Genomic DNA, 15,903 nt, shown 5'->3' on the forward strand with positions numbered 1-15,903 from the left:
CCTTCATCTCCCAAATTAACAAATCACGGTGGACCCTGCCCCAAACCAACCAATCACCGCTAGTCGCCTGTCAGCAAGTCCCGCCTTCTTTGCCTTCATCCAACCAATCACCGGGCGCCTCCCCTCGGCAAAGCCCGCCTGCCCCGCCCCATCCTGTCAATCAGCATACCCACTACGAAACCAACCAATCACCGGGCGTCTCCTATCAGCAACTCCCGCCCTCCCCGCGTGTACCAGCCAATCAGAGCTGAGCCCAAAGCAGCGGCCCCTGACCCCGGGGCCGGGCATGGAGCGCGCGCCCCCTCCCCCTCCCGCCCCCGGTACCCCCTCAGGGACCCCCGGGAGCCGCCCCGGGCTCGGGCGGGTCCTGCGGGAGGCGCTGGAGAGAGCAGGGGAGGCGCTGGGAGAGGACGGGGGGCTCCGGGAGCTGCTGAGGAGGCGCAGGGACAGGTGAGGGGTTCTGGAGGGGTCGTGAGGGGAATTTGGGGAGGGGTCTTGAGGGGGTTTGGGGGGGATTTGGGGAGGGTCTGGGGGGAACTTGAGGGGGTTTTAGCGGGTGGGTACTGGGGGGGCTTTGGAGGGGAATTTGAGGAGGGGTCCTCAGGTTGTCACGATCCGTCCTCACAGACGGGTTTCGTGATGGTTCATGGATTTGATCTCAGGGTGGAAAAAGAACCGAAATGGAACAGGGGGGTTTGCAATGATAATCGAAACAAATGCACCTTTATTGAATGAGCACAGCAAAATGCGATAGAGGGATTAAGGGAGAGAAAAAGATGGGGGAAGAGAGAGACAAAAGAGAAAGAGGGGTATAGAGCTGCCAAACATAGAGACGAAGTCCTTTGGTCCAGTCCAGTTGAGGATCCACTGTTACGCCGGGGAGATCTCGAAGTCTCTCGCTAACTCAGAGGTTTTCATTATGATAACTCTATTGGAAATTGCAAGGGAGGGGAAACAGATACAAAAAGGAATAGAAGTAACAGGTAGTCCATGCTCTCGGCAGTAAATGAGAGCCATTGTTTTCTTGGTCCAGCGGTCACAACCTGCAGGCAAACAACTCGCTTTGGTCAGCTTGCCTCCCCCACACACCTGCCCCGGGCTGGGGGTTTCAGTCCCGGTCCTTGGAAGGAGCAGAGGGGCCTTTTCACATGGGGGTTCCATGTCTCAGTCCTTGATGGAGAGGCTCCTTCCATCTCAGTCTGTCTGTCACGGTGGTTGTGAAACAGGTGAGGGTCTTCTGTGGGGGGACCACCTGAAACGCAGGAGAAGTCCAGCCAGGCCGAGAGGTGGGACAGCTCCCAAGTCTGTTGTTGCAAAAAGGTGAAGCCCTAAAGCAGATAGCCTTCCAGAAGTAATGGGTTAAAACATGGAATGAGAGGCATGGAAAGAAGGGCCTAGCACTAGAACACACGGAGAAAGCACAGCACTAGGAAAACAGAGCAACAAATTAGATAAGAGGTAGAGCATCATGACAGGGGAAGAGATAGGTATAGGAGAAACTAATGGGCTAAGCAGGTTTAGAGCCAGCAATGTTGAAACGACCCTAAGGGTTTTGCCAAGCCACGGGATCTAAGCCAAATACACCGGGAATTGACCAAATTAGGAAAGGAGTTCAAAAGTTTAAAGAGGAAGACTCATCGGAAAGACCCCGTCTATGATGAAGGCAACAGGAACGACCACCTGAAAATTCCCCAAAAGAGATGTCTCCACCTACGCTCCGCCCGCGCTCCGCCTACACCACGCCCCATATGAATATGCATGATTATGTATCTGATCTGATGTAATCCTATACCCAAAATTGTATATAAGGCTTGCTTTTGCTATGTGAACTCAGAAATCCATTTTGTGATTTCTCCGACGCGTCGCTAATAAAAATACCTCCTGCTTAATTGACTTAAGCTGAGTCTGATTAGGCAGTCACTCTGCCTGTTTGGGGCAAAATTTGGCATCATATCTGGCGAGCCAGCCAGGAGATATGGCACCAGACAGGAGATCCAAGCCTTAAGGGTCCTCTCCCGAGCCGGGTCCGGGGCCGGGGTCTTCTGGGCGCCCCTGACGGCTTTTCGTCGGGAGAAGCTCCTTCCCTGGACCAGTGCTCTCGGATGGACGCTGGCTGCATCTCCTGCTCAATTAAGAGGTATTTTAATTGCCTATTGGCTTTAAGAGGTATTTGAATTGTTTGTTGGTTTTGGGATAAAGCGCTTTGTTTGGAAAACGAGGGTCAGACGTGACCGCTCGCAGGGTAAGCCGGAGGGACGCCTCGGTAAAAATCCCTGATTATACGGGTTAAAGTCCCGTAAACGCGGGTTAAAGTCCCGTAGACGCAGGTTAAAGTCCTGCTACTGGGTTAGAGTCCCAGAAATAGAGACGCAGGTTAAAGTCCTGCTACTGGGTTAGAGTCCCAGAAATAGAGATGCAGGTTAAAGTCCTGCTACTGGGTTAGAGTCCCAGCTACTGGGTTAGAGTCCCAGCATTTGGTTTTGTGAACGTAAAAAGAAAAAAGAAAAAAAAAAAAAGAAAAAGAAAAAAAAAAAAAAAAAAAAAAAGCAAGGAAAAGAGAAAACGCAGGTTAAAGTCCTGCTGGAAGGAGTATTTGTTTATCTTGGTATCTTTGGTCTGTTTTTACTGTGTGGGCAACTGTTTTCAATATTGTATTTAATGTTATAATACTGTGGATTAAGGGTTGAAAACTAAGATTGCTTTCTGAGAGGTCTGTCAGCCGGTGATCCTTTTGCGTCTGTTCTATGTTTCCGTTGTAAAATCTTATAGGGGACGCTTTTATTACTTTCTATGTAAACAGATTGGAAATGTATGTGCATGAACTTGGGAACCCGGTATTTCACGGTCTATCGGCGACCTCTTTTGACCAAACCCGGTAAAACAGCCTGTTCTGACATAAGACCATAAGGTAGGAACCTCTCACTGTACGGGTGTGTGTGTGGAGTGAGTGAGATGCAGCATCGCTGCGAAACGAGAGCGGAGTCCCGATCCGCATTTCCTGGACGAAGCGAATGGAAATTGTGTGAATGAAATGTTAAGGTATATTGGCATATAGTACTTGTGGAAAAGAGCACGAATACAGAGAATAGCCATGGGAAGCCAACAGAGTAAAGATATAAATATGAAAACCCCTTTAGGATGTATCCTAAGACACTGGAAGGACCTGGGAGGGATTCCAGGGGGAAACATAAGTAAAAAGACACTTCTTAAGTATTGTACACAATGGTGGCCCCTGTACCGTCTTGATGACGGAGAAAAATGGCCACCAGAGGGAACAACTAATTATAACACTATTTTGCAACTAATACTCCTCCTCCGCCGACTCAATAAATGGGATGAGATAATGTACGCAGACATGTTCTTCACCCTAAGGAATAAACCTGAGTGGCAAAAAGAATGTGAAATTAACGTAGCCCCTCAGGATCCCCTAGTACTAGCCCTGGAAAGGGATAAGAAGGGTCCAAAGCCCAAGGAACGTTGCTGTGATGCATGTAGTGGAAATGAGAAAAAGAAGGGTGTGGAACCTACCTGTTTTTATTGTCATAAAAAGGGGCACCTGCAAAGAAATTGCAAAAAGAAACAGCAAGATGAGAAAACTTCTCAAGAGAGTCAGAAAGGGCAAGGGTTTTGTCTAATGAAAAAGATTGAATTACACCTAGAAGAGCCCTTGATAATAAAGCTAAGAGTAGGTCCTCAGAGTGAAGAATTTGTATTTTTAGTAAATACAGGAGTTTTTCGGTCAACAGTGACAAAATTACCCCAGGGATGTGAAGTGAGTTGTGAGCAAGTTTCAGTAGTCGGAATTACAGGAGAAGCTTTCCCTGTTCCTATAATAAAAGGGGTGAAAATTGAAACAAATAACAAATTTGGAGTAAATGATTTATTGTTGGTACCAGAGGCCGAGGAGAATATGCTAGGCAGAGATCTAATAGTAGCCCTAAATTTACAGATAAAACCCTGTGAAGGAAAACTTGAAATTTATTCTTTACCTAAAGAAGATGATCTAGAAATTGATGACATGGGTTGGCTTTCAGGTGAAGTAGAAAAGTTTAGAGTGAAGGAGTCTAGTCCCTTTAGTCCCTCCTGGTCAGCGCAAGATTGTGGATTTTAAAAGGGCGAAAAGGGACTATTTATACAGACTCCAAACATGCTTTTAGTGTAGTACATACTTTTAGAGAAATTTAGAAGGAAAGGAGACTTATAAACACTCAAAGGAAGGGGTTAATATATGAGGGGATAGTTCATATAAAGGAACACCAGAGGGGGAGGGATATTAAAGTCAGAGAAATAATTTGGCTAATAAAGAAACAAAAAGCAACCTTAAGAAAGAGAGATATTGAAATCATGATCTCACAAAAAAATAGAAATTCAGCAAGAGACTCTTTCCCTTCCGCTAGTAGAATTGGCAGCTATAAGGGAATTAGGAGCAACATTTAAGGAGGAGAAGTGAGTTTTTTTCCTGATGATAGAATTATGATGCCAAAACCAGTGGCACATTAAATCTTAAATAACTTGTATAGACAGACATATTGGGAAGCAAGAGCCTTTGTGATCATTTTTTTAAATTTTTTGGATGTATGAAGATATTTGAAAATAAAAAAAAAAAAAAAAAAAAAAAAAAAAAGCGCAAATTACCCAGGGGTGTCTCACCTGTTAAAAGGTAAATAAGAAAGTGCTTAAGAGCCCTCCCTCTGGAGAATGCAAAATAGCCTAGCGGCTATTTCAAAAGATCCAGGTTGATTTTGTAGATTTGTTTAAAGTAGATCGGTGGAAATATTTGTCAGTTTAAACAGTACTTTTGATTAATACGGGAGCAACTTTTTCAGTTTTAAATCAGGAATTGGTACCTAAAAGTGATGGATTTATACAATTTGTGGGAGCAACAGGCCAACCAGAAAAGCCTTACTTTCTGAAACCCATTAAATACAGTATTAGGAAACAGATGAAATTCATTAGTTCTTATATTTACCAAATTCACCAAAGCCCCTATTGAGAAGAAACCTATTGGAGAACTTAAGAGCCATAATAAAATTCAATAAGGCAAGTAAACGAGGAACAACTGATTCTAAGCCTAACAATCAGTTGTATCACAATTATTACAATCTCAAGCAAATCCCGAGCGAGATTTACCCATTAGTCTGAGCTAAAACAGCTGTTAATTTAGCAGTAACCTAGAACTCGCTCTTTGGAGTTTTAAAGGAATAGAGAATAAAAAGAGAAACGGAGCAAAATGCAGACAAAAAAGTCAAGGCTGATACCTAACGGGGGGGCTGAAGTAGAAGGGGGCTCTGATGGGGAACTCAGTGAAGAAAGTTCGGATGCCATGGGAGTCACCTGGCGTGCTGCCAAGGCTTCTGGGAAAGCTGCCAAGGCCTTGGGGAAAGCTCCTTATCAGTCTCTTCTTCTTACTTCTCACTCCTTTAGCTAACAGGCCCACCGCTAGCCCCTTTCACAATCCCCCCCTGAAATCAAATAAGCAGCACCGATTGTTGTTGAACTTAAAATTGGGGCAGAATCAGTGGTAAGAAAACAATACCCTCTGAAGATAGGAGAAAGGAGGGGATTAAGCCCATAATCAAAAGGTTTTTAGAACTGGGGTTATTGATAGAATGCGAATTGGATTTTAATACACCAATCCTGCCAGTAAAAAAAACCCAATGGAACGTATAGGCTCGTTCAGGATCTGAGGGCAGTAAACGAAATAACCAAGACATTACACCCGGTGGTTGCTAATCCATATACGCTTTTAACTAGGCTAAAGGATAGCCTGGCCTGGTTCACCGTATTAGATTTGAAATACGCATTCTCCTGCCTTCCCTTAGCCCCCGAGAGTCAAAAGATTTTTGCCTTTGAGTGGGAATCAGTAGATAGGGGGAGAAAGACCCAACTTACCTGGACGCGGTTGCCCCAAGGCTGGTCTAACTCGCCCACGATCTTTGGGAATCAGTTAGCCAAAGAATTAGAACAATGGGAGGGGCCACCGGGAGATGGCGCCCTCCTGCAGTACGTAGACGACCTCCTAATAGCGACAGTGACGGAAGAAGAATGCATTGAATGGACTATTTCCTTGTTGAATTTCCTGAGTTTAAATGGATATCGAGTCTCTCAACAGAAAGCACAACTGGTGCAAAAGGAAGTGGTGTACCTGGGATACGAAATCTCCAGAGGACAGCGATCCCTGAGAGCAGCCAGGAAAGAGGCCATCTGCCAGATGCCCAAACCAGAGACAGTGAGAGATCTGCGTGCCTTTCTGGGAATGACAGGTTGGTGTCGGCTATGGATCTACCAGTATGGGATACTCGCTAAACCACTGTATGATTTGCTAAAGGAAACCAAGAATGTCCTAGTTTAGACTCCCGAGGCGGAAGGGGCCTTTAAGAGGCTGAAGCGGGAGCTGATGAGAGCACCAGCCTTAGGTCTCCCAGATGTGTCAAAACCATTCTGGCTATTTTCCCATGAGCGGCAAGGGATGGCCCTAAGAGTACTAGCACAGCAGTTGGGACCACACAAGAGAGCTGTGGCCTACTTCTCCAAGCGATTGGATGAAGTAAGTAAAGGATGGCCAGGCTGTCTGAGGGCAGTGGCCGCAGTGATAATTAACATAGAAGAGGCCAGGAAGCTTACGCTGGGCCAAAAGGTGACTGTGTCAGTATCCTACACTGTGTCAGCTGTGCTGGAACAGAAAGGCAACCATTGGTTGTCGCCTTCCAGATTCTTAAAGTACCAGGCCATCCTGGCTGAATCAGATAATATAACCATTCAAGTAACTAATATTGTGAACCCAGCTTCATTCTTAGAAGGAAGAGCCCCAGCAGAACCCATCGAACATGACTGCCTGGAAACAATTGAAGCCGTCTACTCCAGTCGCCCAGATCTCAAAGAAGAGCCGTTCGAAGACGCGGACAACTGGTTTTCGGATGGCAGCAGCTTCGTGAAGCAAGAAGTAAGAATGGCTGGCTATGCAGTCACCACTACAGAGAGGGTAATTGAGTCAAACCCCCTGCCTGCAGGGACTTCAGCTCAAAAGGCAGAGCTGATAGCTCTGACCCGAGCCTTGGAATTAGCAGAGAACATGCAAATTAATATATGGACAGACTCTAAATATGCCTTTTCTGTTGTACATGCTCATGGAGCCATCTGGAAAAAAAGAGGACTGTTGACTACACAAGGAAAAGCAGTCAAACATACAGAGGAGGTTCTGCGACTGCTGGAAGCGGTCCAACTCCCAACACAGGTGGCCATAATGCATTGCAAGGGGCATTTGAAAGGCAATACTATTCCAGAAATAGAGAACAGGAAGGCAGATACAGAAGCTAAATTGGCGGCCACAAGAAATAGGGAAGCGGAAATAGCGGCCCTAATACCAGGGGAGCTGGATATCAATATCCAGCCAAATTACCAAGAATCAGATCATAGGTGGATTCAAAGGAATAAGGGCAAAATACTAGAAAATGGTTGGGGTCAATTAGAAACAGGACAGTTAGTGATACCAAGAAACGTGATGTGGCAGTTTGTGAAGGCAGAGCATGAAAAGGCCCATTGGGGCCTAGATTCGCTTTACCAATATTTGCAGACCAGAATAGCAGGACCAAAATTATTTACTACTATAAAACACGTTACGTCCCAGTGTGAACGGTGTCTGAAGAACAACCCGAATACAGGAACCAAAGTACACCAAGGAGCCATAAACCGAGGTAAATTCCCAGGTGAGGTATGGCAAATTGATTTTTCTGAACTCCCAAGAAAAGGGGGGTTTCGGTACTTGTTGGTATTAACTGACACATTCTCTGGGTGGCCTGAAGCATTCCCCTATAGGACAAATAAGGAAAGAGAGGTAACTAGAGTACTGTTGAATGAAATTATTCCACGGTTTGGGGTACCGAAGAGCATTTCTTCGGATAGGGGTACACATTTCTGTGCAAAAATAGTGAGAGCAATAAGTAAAGCATTACAAATCAAATGGCAATTACACACGCCTTACCGTCCACAGGCCAGTGGGCAAGTGGAAAAAATGAATCATCTTATCAAACAGCAAATTGCCAAAATATGCCAGGAGACTAATTTGCAGTGGTATCAAGCTTTGCCTATTGCTCTTCTGAGGCTGAGTCAAACCAAGATCAAAAGAAAGGTTAAGCCCATTTAAAATTTTGTATGGTAGACCTTATGCTATGCAAGTTGTAAATGGGTACGCCATAGACCAAATCGGTAATCAATACATTTATGATTATATAATTACGGTGGGGAAACAGTTTGATAAAAATGCTACTGTGATGATCGAGTACCAACCTAAGCAACCTGATTGTAAATTGCATCCGTTTAACCCCGGTGATTGGGTGTATGTTAAGAACCTTTTAGGAAAACCCCTACAAGAAAAGTAGGAAGGACCTTTCCAAGTGCTGCTGACTACCTTCACCACGGTTCGGAGTCGACGTCCCTGGATCCCCGGCTGGCCCGTGATCCGCGGATGCACAAGGTCAGCGAAGGCGCCCATCCCGGCCCCTCCCTGGCTGGAGCCAAGCTGGATTTGCACCACGCCCACGCCGGAGTGAAGGTCAAGCAGAAAGGGCTGGATGATGATAAAGAGGACTCGGAGAGGGAGCTAAGGGAACGAGCTTTCCTCATTCCCTTGGAGCCTCTGCCGGGCGTCACGTTACGGGATCCCCGCTCCCAGCTGCGGCAGTTTAGCCACATTAAGATAGATGTGACCCTGATGAAACCCAACTTTGCCAAGCACATTGTGTGGGACTAATTGGATTTCTTTGTGGAGGTTGTGATAGAAAATTTTGGAACGTACAAAGTTGTTTACTAGACCTCCAATGTTATGAGTGTAGCTACAAAGAAGCAAGGGAAAACGACCACTATTTGGCCTTAGAGAAATTCGCCAACAGACCCATTTTAGAGGCTAGGGAATTGTTTGAAGCTCCCGAACAAATTGTATTAGGGTGGTGCCATTGGAAAGTACACCGCTGGCTACAATATTGTTTGAAACTTGTTAGTGGATGTCTAAGGTTTTATCAACCCGTTGCTATTCTTCTGTCCCACGACATCCACTAACAAGTGACCAAATTGGACCCTTAGAGATTTAGACACTGAACTAGAAAAGGTTATTTTACGGGTAGAACAAATTCACATCAAGCAACGAGAGCGCCAAAAGAAACAAAATTGACAGCTAGACATCATGACCCCGACTCCACCTCAAACCTTTACAAATAGGGATGGACGTCAAGATTCTCAAAGCAATGCTTGCACACCCTGAAGTAAAGAAATTGGTGCAAAAGGTGAATCAAACAACTAAACGAATGGTATGGCAGATAGAACACAATTCAGAAAGAATAAAGAATGTCCTGACTGAAGTAGAACAAGTAGGCCAGCATCACTGGTGGGACATCTTTACAGGATATTCCCCAACATCTACACAGGTCTTCCATTACCTGGTGCACCCAATGCTAATAGTAATTGTAGCTTTGTTATTACTAACTCTTACAAACATTTGTTTGTGGTGGAGACTAAGGAGCATAATGAAAAAGACCCAAATGATTTGGGCAATGGTACGAGCCTATCAGCGTCCTGTAGGACCCGAACTTGACGAAAGAATTCGTAAGTTACAAGAAAAAGGGGGGAAATGAAGCCCTAAAGCAGATAGCCTTCCAGAAGTAATGGGTTAAAACATGGAATGAGAGGCATGGAAAGAAGGGCCTAGCACTAGAACACACGGAGAAAGCACAGCACTAGGAAAACAGAGCAACAAATTAGATAAGAGGTAGAGCATCATGACAGGGGAAGAGATAGGTATAGGAGAAACTAATGGGCTAAGCAGGTTTAGAGCCAGCAATGTCGAAACGACCCTAAGGGTTTTGCCAAGCCACGGGATCTAAGCCAAATACACCGGGAATTGACCAAATTAGGAAAGGAGTTCAAAAGTTTAAAGAGGAAGACTCATCGGAAAGACCCCGTCTATGATGAAGGCAACAGGAACGACCACCTGAAAATTCCCCAAAAGAGATGTCTCCACCTACGCTCCGCCCGCGCTCCGCCTACACCACGCCCCATATGAATATGCATGATTATGTATCTGATCTGATGTAATCCTATACCCAAAATTGTATATAAGGCTTGCTTTTGCTATGTGAACTCAGAAATCCATTTTGTGATTTCTCCGACGCGTCGCTAATAAAAATACCTCCTGCTTAATTGACTTAAGCTGAGTCTGATTAGGCAGTCACTCTGCCTGTTTGGGGCAAAATTTGGCATCAAAGGGCACGGTGCCCCGTTCTTCTTCTCCTTGGGCTCAGTGTAGCACACAGCAAACAACAGCTGTGAAAACAGCAACTGAACACTGTGCTCTGGGGTCTCTGGGTCTTGTGGCATGTGACTTTCTCCTACAGAGGAGATGGGGGGCGGGGGTCTTCTCTTCAGTGGTCCTCAAATGACAATCGTGAGGCAGATGAGGGAAAATTCTGACAGACTCTCCCAAGCCACCACCCTTTGTATCCCTCCCTTTGCCCAAACCCCTCCCCATCACCCCCAATAAACGGCCCCGAGCCCAACTGGGAAGCTTTACTGGGAGCACTGGGAGCAGGCACTGGGCGGGGGCAGAGCGCCAGCGGGGCTGGGGGGGACACGGGACCCCCCAAAATCAGCGGAGCGGGGACGGAGCGGGGGGTTCTGGCCGGGCCCGAGCCCACGGGGAGGGGCTGCGGCCGCTGCCGGCTCAGGAGCTCTGTGGGCAGAGAAAAGGGGGTGACACCGGGCTGGGGGCCCCGGCGGGAGCGCACACGCTCCGCCACGGCGGGGATGCCACCCCCGGCACCCGCCCTGACCTTCTTGCGCAGGGAGAAGCCGAGCCCCAGCGCCAGGAAGACGAAGCCAAAGACGAAGCCCCCGATGCCCGTCAGCATCTTGCTGCGGGCGGCGTCCGGCGGCATCTGTGGGGGGTCCGCAGGGCTCAGCACCCCCAAAACCTCTCAACGACACCCCGAGCTCCTCCGAGCGCCCTCCCTGTGGCCCCCAGCTCAGCCAGGACCCCCTGAAACCTACCCCCGATCCCTTCTTGGCCTGGCCAGGAGCCACCAAAGCCCCTCCCGTCCCCCTCAGCATCCCACAGCCCCCTCCCAGTTGCCCCCAGCGCCGCAGGACCCCCACAGCCTCTCTCAGTCCCTTGGCAGCCCCAGCAGGACTCAGCCAGAGCCCTCCCAGGCTGTGCCCAGCACAACTGAGCTCATGGCGAGCCCCGCTTTGCCATCGCCGATCCCCTTCCAGCCCCTCCGGGCTCGCTGCGATCCCTCCCAGTCACAGCCAGCACCCCCAAACCCCTCCCAGTCACACCCAGCACCCCCAAACTCCCTCCCAGTCACACCCAGCACCCCCAAACTCCCTCCCAGTGCCCACCAGGATCCCCCCAAGCCCATCCCACCCTCCTCAGCATCCCCCAAACCCCTGCCCAGCCCTTGCCCAGCCCCCAGCCCCTCTCCCAGTTCCAGCCCGGCTCTCTCCAGCTCCCTCCCAGTGGCTCCCAGCACAGCCCAGCGCCTCTGCCAGCGCCCCCAGGGGCTCCCCCGTACCCCAGTGCCGCCTCAGGGGCTGCTCCAGGCTGACGTGCTCCACCTGGCAGCTGTAGCTGAGCCCGCGCCGGGGCGGCGTTTCCAGCAGCACCAGCAGCTGGTAGGTCCAGTCCCCGTTGGGGACCACGTCGGTGGCCACCACGTGCTCCGAGAGCTCCTGCTGGCCCTGGAACCACCTCACCTGGATGGCAGCAGGGTAGAAATCCATCACGGAGCAGAGCAGGCGGCCGGGGCCAGGCTGGGAGCTCGAGGGGGGCACCAGCGAGATGGACACGCTGGGGGACACTGGGAGAGACAGAGAAAGAGAGCAGGGACACACTGGGATCAGCTGCGGGGCGCTGGGAGAGAGAGGGGAGGGCTGGGCTGGGCTGGAGAGGGAGTGGGAACGGACTGAAATGTACTCGGAGTGACAGGGAATGGATTGGGGAATGTGGTGGGAGGGACTGGGAATGTGCTGGGAGGGAGTGGCAGAGACTGGGAGGGAGTTGGGTGACACACAGAGGTGGGAAGGAATGGGGGAACTGGGAGAGAGGGTGGAGGTCTAAGAGTGAACTGTGAATGAACTGGGAGGAGACTGGGAATGGACTGGGAGAGACTGGGGAGGAACTGGGCATGGTCTTGGAGGGACTGGAATGGCACTGGGAGGGATCTTGGTGGCACTGGGAGGAACTGGGCATGAAGTGCGCGGCACTGGGAGGTCGAGTCCGGCGCGAGGCACTCGGCGATGCGGGTCCGCCTGGCAACAGATGAGTCATGAACAGGATGCGATCTCATTGGTTGCCAAGTGTCAACTTTACGGGTCGCTGAAATGGACGCGCGGGGGGGCACTGGGAGGGACTGGGAGGATCTGGAGACCCCGGGGGTGAGCACAAGGAGGGCCGAGGGCTCTGGGCCGATGCCCAGGGAGATTTTGAGGGGCTCCAGGGTCACTGGCAGGGCAGGCCCCGAGGGGACGCGCTCTGCCTCGCGCTCACCTCGGCGCTCCGTGAGGAACGTAAAATTCTTGTACCAGCACCGGCAGAACCAGTCCATCGCAGTCCGTCTGTCCTCCATGAATACCGCGTTGCTGTTCCAGCGCTTGGCCAACTTCTCCCCATAGGGGGTGAACCCCACAAAGTGCCCCACGTCGCTGTCGAACATTATGAACTGATCCCGGTTGTAGATGGATCTCTGGACGTACCTCACCTTCTCCGTGCCGTTAATGAAGTAACACTCGGACTTTGTCATCCTTTGGAACACCCCTGTGTGTGCAGAACATAGATCGGGGGGTGCCTCTCCAACACCCTCCCCAGCATCCCCAGAGCTCCGGGGCCACCCCGGATCCCCACTCCGCACCCCCTGTGCCCCACGGCCGCCATGGGACCCGCCTGCCCGCGCTGCCGCTTCCTCTTTGCCGCCCTTCCCCCATTTCCCCTTCCACATCCTCTCCCCTCCCACCTCCGGCCGCTCCCAAATCACTTTGGGGTGCCATTTCCCCATTTTCCCACAAATTCCCCAGTCCCCATGGCGATCAGTTTTGAGTTCCCCCCCTCCGCTTTTGCCCCTTCCCCACCCTCTCCCACCGCTCCCTCTCCTCCCCCCACACCTCAGTCCCTCCCGCTCTCCCTTTGGGGGGTCCCCTCCTCCTCCCCCTCCATTCCGAGCTCTCCCCTTCGCCCCCTTTTCCCCCTTCTCCCCCCTGTCCCAGCGCCTCCCGCCCCCCCGCTCACCCAAGAGCTCCGCGCCCGCAGCCGGGGGGGCTCCCAGCACCACCAGTGCCACCAGCAGGGCCCCAGCTGCCGCCCCTCGCCCCATGGCCGGGGCCGGGCAGGGAGCAGCAGCCCCAAAGCAGCCGCGCTGCGCTGGGAGCGCCAGTCCGGAGCAGGGCGGGCTCGGCAGCGCCGCGCGCTCTCATTGGCTGCCGCCGCTTCTGGGCAGCGATCGGCCACGGGCTCTGCCCGGCAACCGATGAGCCATCGCCCCGAGCTCTCATTGGCTGCGCTGCCTCCTGCCATCGCTGCCATTGGCTGAGGCCTTTCCGGGACGCTGCAGCCCCGGGCTGGGGGTTTTTTGGGCAGGGGGAACCTTGGGGCCTGGGCAGGTGGGAGCTCAGGTGAGCCCAGCAATGCGTGCCCAGGTGCGCGGCATCTCAGGGCTGCCCGTGGTGAGCGGTGACGCTGGCCCGATGCCAGGCACCCCCAGAGCCACTCTGTCCCTGTCCCCCGCAGCCGCACAGGGACAGAAAATGGAACCGAGGGTTCCTGCGTGGGGACAAGGACCGGGAGAGATCCCGAAGCAAATCCCACACGGGCACAACAGATCCTGGGCCTGGACACACAGAGGGAATTTATTGCCAACCAAATCAAAGCAGCACAAGGAGAAGGGAAAGAAATCTCTCCAACACCTTCCCCCTGCCCAACATGGATCAGCCAGAATAGGGGTCACCAGGGCTCTTCCCAACGCGGCTCACTGTGGATCATCCAGCCAGGATCCTCCCATGGGGGATGGAGCTGGAGCAGCGCACGAAGCTCTTCCCACACTCGGGACACTCACAGGACCTCTAACTGGTGTGGGAGTGCTGGTGACTGACGATCTCTGAATCCCACCTGAAGCTCTTCTGACATTCCGAACACTCCTAGGGCCATTCCCCAGTGTGGATCTTGTGGTGCTTGCTGAGGTCAGAGGTCCCACTGAAGATCTTCCCACATTCCTCACACTCCCAGGGCCTCTCCCCAGTGTGGATGTTCAGGTGTTCCAACAGGGTGGAGCTGGAGCTGAAACCCTTCCCACATTCCAAGCACTTGTGGGGCTTCTCCCTGCCATGAGGCTTCTCCACCAGCTCTGAGCTCTGGCTGCATCTCCGGCCGCCTTCCTGGCTCAGGGCGGCTCTTTCCTCCCCACACCTCCCTGGGCTGGGTTTGCAGCCCCTCCTTGTGAGGGATCTCTGGGGCTTTTCCTCCTCCTCCATCTGGCCACAGCTTGGGAATGACAAACCCTGCTTTGGGGGAAACCAAGTTGGGAGCGCCTTGGAGTAGAGGCTCCTACTGGCAAGGTCCATGTCTGGAACTCAGCAGGATTCTTGTGTCCATGAAAATCTCCACACATCAATATTTAGCCTGAAAAAACTCTCCCAGGAGCTCCCTATTGCTGATCTCTCCACTTTTGGGGTTCCACAGGTTTCCTTTCCTTGGGATCACAGGGGTCCAATGGTTCCAGGGGTTCTTCATTCTCTGGCGTCCTGCTTAGGGATGATCCAGGGGCTTTTGGGGGTCCATGGGGGCCCTTCTACCCTGATGTTCTACTTTGAGATCCCAGGGATCCCAGGGGTCCCTCCTCTCCAGGCTCCCCCCCTTTCCAGTCTGCCGGGGTCCCCCAGCTCTGGGATCGCCCCTCTCTGCTCTCCCCACTCTGGGGGTCCCAGGGGTTCCCCTCCTCTGCTCTCCCGGGGGTCCCCAGGACTAATGTCCTCCCCTGCCCATACTGGGCAATGGCCGCGTGGGCCCCCAAAGATCCCCCAAGGGGCTCAGCTTTGGGCTCCTGCAAGATCCAAACCTACGCACACAGAGAAAAAAACCTCCCAGGGACACCAGATGATATTTGGGGTCAATTTCACAATCTGTGAGCTCCAAACACACCCCAATAAAAAACCCTCTCAGGGACCCCCCGATGGATTTGGGATGAGCTCCCTCTCCCCGCTCACCTGCAGGATGAGCTGGGCGCAATGGTCCAGCGGCTGCGGCCACAGGGGGCACTGGAACCTCCTGTTCCTGTTCCTGCTCCTGCTCCTCCTCTTCCTCCTCCTCCTTTTCCTCTCTCTGTCCCTCCTCCTTCTCCTTCCTAACCCCACCTCCTCCCCAGTTCCTGCCTTCTGTGTATTTAGAGTGGGGAACCTTGCTTGTTTTTAGAACTAGAACAAAGATCCCAGATGGAACAAGGCTTGCTGCTTTTAGTCAGAAGCATCAGTGACTAAAGATCATGTTTCCTTTGGTTTGGTGCCGTCCTTGTTCCTCCTCAGTGTTCAGGCTGGGCTATGGGGTGTCCTTGTTTGCTGCATTTTCTGAGTTCCTCTTGCACCCTTCGGGCCATAGGCTGTGCCCTGGGAGGGTTCTTTGTGTTCCTTTGTGACACAGGAGAACCTTCCAGGCGGTTTCTGCGTGAACTGCTGCTGGGATGTCGCAGGAACAGCGCCACGTCCCTGTGGTGTTCCCGTTGCTGTGGGACACGGAGGCCTCAGTGCCCAGAGTGGCTCTGGGCTTGTTGCCGGAGGATCCTCCTGCCCGAGGCATTCTCAGCAGCCAGCCCAGCCCTGACAGATGTCCTTCTGTGCTTGCAGGTGTTATGTTTGCCCAATTATCCCATCATA

General features: G+C 51.6%; 1 protein-coding gene and 1 pseudogene across 1 annotated transcript; both read right to left on the reverse strand.

The window, feature by feature from the left end:
• The window catches only part of LOC131093383 (zinc finger protein 850-like), a 201,688-nt pseudogene that overhangs the window by 49,004 nt on the left and 136,781 nt on the right, over positions 1–15,903 (reverse strand).
• Positions 10,675–13,401, reverse strand: LOC131093437 (class II histocompatibility antigen, B-L beta chain-like). Its single transcript, XM_058040604.1, has 6 exons — positions 13,271–13,401; positions 12,536–12,802; positions 11,562–11,846; positions 10,962–10,963; positions 10,821–10,925; positions 10,675–10,720 (listed from the first exon to the last, which is right to left on the reverse strand). The coding sequence occupies exons 1-6, from the start codon at positions 13,353–13,355 to the stop codon at positions 10,712–10,714; spliced, it is 753 nt and encodes a 250-aa protein (XP_057896587.1). The 5' UTR covers positions 13,356–13,401; the 3' UTR covers positions 10,675–10,711.

The sequence above is a fragment of the Melospiza georgiana genome, chromosome 25 (assembly GCF_028018845.1).
Source record: "Melospiza georgiana isolate bMelGeo1 chromosome 25, bMelGeo1.pri, whole genome shotgun sequence".
Taxonomy (NCBI): domain Eukaryota; kingdom Metazoa; phylum Chordata; class Aves; order Passeriformes; family Passerellidae; genus Melospiza; species Melospiza georgiana.